General features: G+C 35.5%; 4 protein-coding genes across 4 annotated transcripts; 2 read left to right on the forward strand and 2 right to left on the reverse strand.

Annotated features, from left to right (window-relative positions):
* Positions 1-861: 861 nt before the first annotated feature.
* On the reverse strand, positions 862-3,887 carry LOC132197450 (ras-related C3 botulinum toxin substrate 1). The gene is made up of 4 exons (XM_059620747.1): positions 3,548-3,887; positions 2,871-3,103; positions 2,453-2,613; positions 862-2,396 (listed from the first exon to the last, which is right to left on the reverse strand). Exons 1-4 carry the CDS (start codon positions 3,661-3,663, stop codon positions 2,319-2,321), a joined length of 588 nt encoding a protein of 195 aa, XP_059476730.1. The 5' UTR covers positions 3,664-3,887; the 3' UTR covers positions 862-2,318.
* A 376-nt stretch (positions 3,888-4,263) lies between these two features.
* On the reverse strand, positions 4,264-6,020 carry LOC132197449 (large ribosomal subunit protein uL13). Its single transcript, XM_059620746.1, has 4 exons — positions 5,871-6,020; positions 5,295-5,425; positions 4,842-4,951; positions 4,264-4,654 (listed from the first exon to the last, which is right to left on the reverse strand). The coding sequence occupies exons 1-4, from the start codon at positions 5,889-5,891 to the stop codon at positions 4,302-4,304; spliced, it is 615 nt and encodes a 204-aa protein (XP_059476729.1). The 5' UTR covers positions 5,892-6,020; the 3' UTR covers positions 4,264-4,301.
* On the forward strand, positions 5,956-6,840 carry LOC132197451 (large ribosomal subunit protein mL55). The gene is made up of 3 exons (XM_059620748.1): positions 5,956-6,142; positions 6,327-6,498; positions 6,561-6,840. The coding sequence occupies exons 1-3, from the start codon at positions 6,108-6,110 to the stop codon at positions 6,696-6,698; spliced, it is 345 nt and encodes a 114-aa protein (XP_059476731.1). The 5' UTR covers positions 5,956-6,107; the 3' UTR covers positions 6,699-6,840.
* Positions 6,822-7,397, forward strand: LOC132197452 (LYR motif-containing protein 2). The gene is made up of 3 exons (XM_059620749.1): positions 6,822-7,005; positions 7,056-7,196; positions 7,259-7,397. Exons 1-3 carry the CDS (start codon positions 6,964-6,966, stop codon positions 7,337-7,339), a joined length of 264 nt encoding a protein of 87 aa, XP_059476732.1. The 5' UTR covers positions 6,822-6,963; the 3' UTR covers positions 7,340-7,397.
* The last annotated feature ends 17 nt before the right edge of the window (positions 7,398-7,414 follow it).

The raw sequence follows: 7,414 nt of genomic DNA on the forward strand, positions 1-7,414 counted from the left end.
AGAGCTGCATTCTCTTCTCTCAATATGCATCATTACATAAGATCTTGCTGCAAAAAAATAAATATTATACAGTGTGTGTGCCAGACAGGGCACGCATTAATATGTAAACCAGACTGCACAATTAATTTTATTACAGATGCAGACTCGTGCGCAATATATAATGTGGTGCATATGCATATCATTATCACTGCAAAGAATGTATCTAACCTACAATATAGCTGAACTATCACCTGCTAGATTTTATTAATAAGGAAGAAAATTATCCCTTCCTTACTGCTCACTTGCTCAGCTATCAAGAAAGAAGAAAGAATGACCTGAAAATATTATACAAAAAAAGTGGCAAAATAAAATAATTACATTAAAAATTTATGGCTCGCTGAATTTATAAATTTAATAACGATTCTGCTGGAAAAATTGCATTCAATATCAATTTGTGGAAAAATTGTACAATCTCTAAACTATTTTGACTTACTTGTTGAATGATGAAATTTTAACCTTTCTTTATTTAATCAGCAAGTATATCTAAGTAAGAAATTGATGACTAGTATGACTACCATTGCCAATATCATGTGGAGTAACAAAAAAATATATCAGATCTCTTAGGATCCAAGTGCAAATTGACATTTTCAATTCAAGGAGAGCAGCTTTTTATAACAAGCATTGATTTACGCTCCACTAACTGGCATTATCGCTATTAACAGCAATTAGCAAGGCAATTTAGAAATATTTATTAACACCAATAAATACCCATCAAATAATAAATTTGCAGATTTTATGGTCTCATCATTGCCCTCTCAAATATTTGACCTTCTTTTTAATTATTTTTCACCAAATTTAAATTAATGAATCACAGGTTTTAAAAACTGAAAATAAATTTAATGTTGGTTATGCAATTTTCTTTTATTACTTTAATATCATTTCACAAGCTTCAAATCTACTCAAATATACGAGGAGAGTAAGACAAAACAATAGAGAGTATTCAGTAATGATCTCACATCAGCGTGTTTTGCTTACAATTGAGGAATTCGTCGAGACTATACATAGTATCATTACGCGCTGGCATAATAATTCATATTCAATATCAATGAGTTGCTTACACAGTGTGTTGATAGAAGGCACATGCATCATGTTTAAATAATTAATCACCTCGTTACAAACTGACTTACTTTCTACCAAAGTAGGATTTTTAATCATCATAATTAATTAATTACAATCGAGTGAATGCTGACGAGGAGTTTCAAATCCAGTGCCTTACTTTTCTGACAGAGTCAAAAATATTAATTTGCAGAACATCAAAAATACTGTAGGTTATTTTGATCTGATTTGCAAAATTATTTACAGTGTTCTTTGTTTTACTGGAACATTTTTTTCCATTGCACCTGAAAGGGAAACTAGAAAATTTGAATAATTCCCTGCAATGGCTTCAGATTGAAAATGAACTTATTTTCATGGAACCAAAACACCAGTCCAAAGAACAGAAAGTCTAGATGACTAGGATTGCCAAATTCAATTTTTGTTTTGTCGGTTTGTTTTATATTGCTGCGATTTGGTGTTTAAAAATTAAAAAAAGCAGTATGATCTTGAAGAAATTTGGCAGTCAATCTTGATGAAATGATAGATATTTTTATTTCAATGTGAGTTAAATTTTTATACTAAATTTCCTCATTTCATCAAAATCAAAGCATTTGTTTAAACCACTTTCATAGTTGAAAGAGTTGCATTATTTGTATAAAATGTTGGCATGTATAAAAGGGATGAGGTATAAAATGTCATTTTTTTCCTTAATAAAAAATGTTAAACTACAACTTTGGTTTCATGCACACAAACTAGAACAAATATGACAAAAGATGTGATTAAAAATGACTCTTAATTTTATAATGTACAAATAGTAGTAATCAGTAGTAATATTAAAAATGTTTTTAAGTAGCTGTTGCGATCAACGTTAAATGCAAGACGTCAAAATCAGTTTGTGTTATCAGATATACAGTAAAATAAAATTAAAGTCAATTAAAAAAAGGATGAGATTACTTGGCACAAAAATACACAAAAAAGAACACATTCCGAAAAGTAATAAAAAGCGAGAAATTGCAAAAGTATGAAATGCAGCATTGGTTAATTAACTGATATGACATGGGTATTGTCATTTTAATTGTGAGCGCTTGAAACTGAACCAGAGGACTTCGTCTAGTGGTAAACCTTTTTTGCTTTAGTCAAATGTCAACTTGTGCCGCTTAAAAACGTCACTCTCTCGTTTGACTGTCAGGAAAATGTATAAAAAAGTTATTTAGCTACCATCGAGAGCGTGTCGCATTTCCACACTACATAATTAAACACTTGCGCTGCCTCCGCTTCTGAGGTTCTGGTCTTAAAACGGCCCTGACGGCCTCGTCAAACACCTGCATGCAAAATTTCAGTCAGTTTCAATCTTATCAATTATTTATTTTTATTTTACCTGTTTCAGTCCACGCTGTGTGAGGGCAGAGCACTCCATGTAACGAACAGCCCTGACTTTGTTGGCCAACTTCTGGCCCTGCTCTCTGCGAATCGGACTCATTCCTTGCTCGGACAAAATTGCCAGAGACTCCTTGTCTTCCCTCAAGTCAATCTTTGTGCCTGAAAAGTGTTGAAGACAAAAATAAGAAGAATAAAATGAAAATTTAAAAATGAAGCAGAGATATTTTTGGATGGTGTAAAAATATGTCAGAATAATAATTTTAAAAAAAAAATGCATCTACTTTAAATTCTTTAGATGAGGAGCACATCTTTCAAAATTTGAAGTCTAGACATTTCAGCTTAGACAAAAATATGTAATTTAGCCAAAAAATTTATTGCTATTATTTTATTAAAAAACTTGACGATTGCGGCCGTACCGACTAGAATTATTGGTGCGTCTGGACAGTGGTGTTTGATTTCCGGCACCCACTTGGCCGTGACGTTATCACAAGAGCTGGGGGACACCACGGAGAAGCAGATGAGAAATACGTCAGTCTGTGGGTAACTCAAGGGCCGCAGTCGGTCGTAGTCCTCCTGTCCGGCCGTGTCCCAAAGGCCAAGGGAAACAGGGATGCTGTCCACGATCATGGGTGCTGAGTAGTTGTCAAATCTGTTTGGATTTCAGAATTAATTATATGTTAACAATTACTTTACAATCACATTTAAATAATATCTTATTCAAGAGGTAGAAATCAAAATTAAAAAAAAGGAATTGTTTGTTGTGACAGTTAATTTGTCGTATGCTAATGAGCTGCCGCCATCAAAAAGTTTTAATGAAAGTTATCGAAAGACGTTTTATTGTCAGGCGTCATCAGCCGTGCTTTTCTCTGCGGAAGATGAGACGAGCTTAGAAGAGAAAGGGTTATTCGATCTAACCCTGTAAATGTGATTAAAAAGAATTACATTCTCAAAATCAAAAATTCTTTAAAAAAACCAATTGGGAAATTTTGTTGAGCATAATATCTCAGTGAACCGAGACATGATCGAGGAAGATAAATGATGAATTTTTATTATTTAGGAAAATTGGGCAAAATTTATGTTCTGAGGCACTTACACCGTCGGCACGTATTCGCCCGGGAAGCTGTCGGTCGTGTAGGAAATCAACATGCACGTCTTGCCGACCGTGCCGTCGCCGACGACCACGCACTTTATCGGCCGCCCTGAAGACATCGTCCGTCGCTCAGCTCGCACACTCCGGCCAGAAGTTGAGCCGAATCCGCCGCCGTCTCACAAAAGGTCTTCCGCAGGGTTTTGGCTGCCTCGACGTTGGACTATTAAAGAGGCATTGGCCTTATCGGAAGGCGACAGACACTTCGGCAAAAGTAGTTTCTCCCGTCAACCAGAGCTTGCTTGGTTTGGCTTTCCTGCAATTTCACTATTGGCCGCTGTTTCGCGTAGCTGCCGCTTGGCACCTCTACCATCGATACTAAAAACCCGAGTGGGTAGTAACCCAGGAATCATATCGGATTTTGAATGTTAAGGGCAAGGCTAAGAGTTTTTGAGAAAATGTTGATTTCGTTCAATAACACGCTTTAAGTAAATAAATTTTTTGTTGTTACGATTTCACCCAAAATGTGAATCTTCCTTTTTTTCATAACTGCCATTTTTTCCGTTAAATTTATATTTGGTTTTTTACTTCCTTTTTTCCATTGCTGCTGTATTTTTTTTTTATTTAATTTTTGATTGTTATAAATCATAATGCATTCGAACTGAATAAGAAAACATCTAGCGGGTAATAAAATTTTATAGTTAAATTAATGAAACGCGGAGTGATCTTACATGAGAAATTTTTATCAATTATCATCTTTTCAATTGTAGCCATAGGATTTGATGAGCTGATCGTAAGGCTTGGTCATCTTTGCCACCAAACCCCTAGACTGCTTGGTCACCTTCCTGAGGGACTTGATCCTACGCATCCTCAGCACTTGCTTGACTTTCCTCTTAGTCTCAAGGGTGCGCACCACCTGCTGGTACTTCCAGCCGACCTCGTGGGACAGGCGGCCGAGCTGGCAGAACTTGCGGCCAGGCTTGAGGCACAACAGCCTCATCGAGCCAGGCACGACAACCTTCTTTCTCCTGTCGTAGGGTGGTGGGCAGCCGTCATAGGTCTTCAGCCTGCGCAAAGCCTCCTTTCCACGTTCGGTTTTGTGGGGCAACATTCCTTTAAACAAAACAAAAAAATATTTTTATAAATTTGATAAAAAAACTTCGTAAAACAGGAAAATCCTAAATATTTATTACTTCAGATTCAAAAAGGTTTCTTTTCATTATTTATCAAATAATGTAGGTAAGAAAGGTCACATCATGTTAAAATTTACAATTATTAATTGTAGGTTTTCACTATTTACCTCTAACAGTTCTCCAGAAAATTTTGTTGGGTGCTCTGAAGTGGAATGGGCCTCTGGCAGGGTTGACATTACACCTCTTACGAAGGAACGCCAAGTATTTCAGCTTAGCTCTGTAAAGAAAAATAAAAAATTTAGCCAAATTGAACGAGTTACATTTCATCACAATTAACAAACAAGACTTTGTGACAAGAACATTTTTGGTTTCAAGGCGAAATGAAAATTAATTATTTAAGTCTTTTACATTGCGATTCAAACGCATTGCACAAATTTAAAGCATTTTGATACATCAAAACGAACTAATCATTTTAAGTGTTTTGAATAATAAGTTGTTTTGTTTTCATCAATGTTTACACTACATACTCTGGTTTCAATCCAGAATTAAAAGTAAATTTTAATTTCTTTCAAACTAGGCACTTGCGAGATTAAGTTGAATAAAAATGAAAATTATCAAACCTGAAAAAGTTTCCAGAGATGTTAAGTTGTTCCGCATGGACAACGACAACTTTGTTTCCCTGGAGAACAGTTTTGGCCACAACGGCAGCTAAACGACCCAAGAGATGGCCTTTGCCATCGATCACGATGGCCTGAAATGAGAAAATGTTGGTAAGTAACAAGATTGGAGCAAAAATACAACAAATTTGGCATGCAGGGGCCCAAGATGTTAAGACAGTTTCGAACCGCGCGCCTCTCCCGAGAAGCTTGTTTTGAACACTTGCAAATTTCATTTTGAGCTGCCAGAATTTGGAAGAAAACGGGAAAGTTCAAGTTCAGTTGTAAGAGGTCTATAAACAATGATAACCACCAAAAAAGGACTTTTGAATAAAGGACGGACCGAAGTAGCCCATGCCGCTATGGTGGACACGTGGATTGAAAACACCGTGACAGCTCGGCTCGATTTTGGCGTGAAAAAGTCATCGTCGATTAGAAGTTTGGATTCGGCAAACAGCCTGGATTAATTTTGACTTCAAATTGTTGCGGTTTCCCCGTGTTTGAGTCCAAATTGTGGAAAATAACACGAAAAATACAAACCTTGTCGCTGAACCCGGGCATGGTGGATGCCGGAAGAACTCCAATATGGCGGAGCGCAACTTCCTGCGGCGCGACCGCGAAGCTCAAAGCAAAAAGGGGGCGTGGCAACAACAACACACCTCTTTCGTCTTTTCTCCAGTTTCTCCTCGTTTTTCTTACTTTTTATCAAAAGATTTCAATTAAATATTTATAATAGTTGCTTTGAGAATTCTGAAGAGTTAAGGAGTTTTTAATGAAATGTCTAGATTAATCATACCAAAACTCCTTTTAAGGTCAGTCATGGTTTTGAAGCAAATTAAATTTGAAGTCTTTTTTTCCCTTCATATGATGTAAATTATTCGTTTGCAATATTAAATACTTAATTTTCAATTAATCAACTTCTTAGTTTTGTTTTATTAGAAAAGGATAGTTAAAATGAAATTTATTTAATTAATTTCTCATTTAATAATTTTACAGCGCCCCCAGATGTATTTTACCTGTTTTGTCAAGAAGATTTCTCAACTCCAACTCTGGCAGTATCACAAAAGTTCATCGAGAAACGTTCACCAGAACTTACCCAACAGTTCTAGTCCTGCCTGATGGTTCAAGCATTCGTATTAGATATGACGAGCCCAGACAAATTATCACAGTAAATTATATCATAATTTTTACAGCTTATAAAAAAGTAAAAATGAAATTTTTAACTTGCAGCTTCCTGTGGATTTGACTTTGCTGACTGAGAGTGAGAGGAAGGCTCGTTTGGAAAGAAGAAAGCCGAAAGAGAAGATCAAAATTGAAGATGATTATGATGATGATTTTGATCCAACAAAATACTTGAATAAAAAGTAATTTTAGTGAAGTACGTATGTTGTCATACGTTAGTAAATATTGCTTTTTGCTTTATACTAAGTGATCTGTAAAACGATGAAAAAAATGCATTTCATTCATCAAATTATTTGAATTTGTAAGGGATTAGTCGATTAGTTTTTACTTTATAATTCGAATAAAGACCAACTCAAAGACCATTCATGTCTAACAATAATTGAACAGAGACATCTAGGTGTCGAGAGAATAGACTATGACCATATGATTGGAGCTTCAAAACAAAACAAACATGGCAGGACGAATACCTTCCAAAACTTTGTCTTTAAAACAGGTAAACTTTTGAAAAGTTGCTCTTCGCTTAATTAATTTCTCCGTTTTTAGTTTATGACAAGGCAGCAAGTGTTGAAACTGTATAGAGACATTTTAAAGGCAATTCAAAGAATACCTGATGACAGGAACAGGAATGAATTAAAAGACTGGGCAAGGAGTGACTTCAAGCAACACAAAAACCAGACTGACGAGGTAAGCGCGTGTCAATGAATCTATTTGAATAAGATTAATAAATAAACACATTTATGTTTCAGCATAAAATAAAGGCTCTGATTTTTCACGGAGAGAGATCTTTGAAGGAGTTGAACCAATCTTTGGATTTGAGCAACAACTGAATAACACCAAACTCGTGAATTAATCAGCTCAATCTGAGGTTGTTATGTATTTATCATATTTATGATAATTAAATG

The sequence above is a fragment of the Neocloeon triangulifer genome, unplaced genomic scaffold, assembly GCF_031216515.1.
Source record: "Neocloeon triangulifer isolate White Clay Creek 2 clone unplaced genomic scaffold, ASM3121651v1 ptg000012l, whole genome shotgun sequence".
Lineage (NCBI taxonomy): Eukaryota > Metazoa > Arthropoda > Insecta > Ephemeroptera > Baetidae > Neocloeon > Neocloeon triangulifer.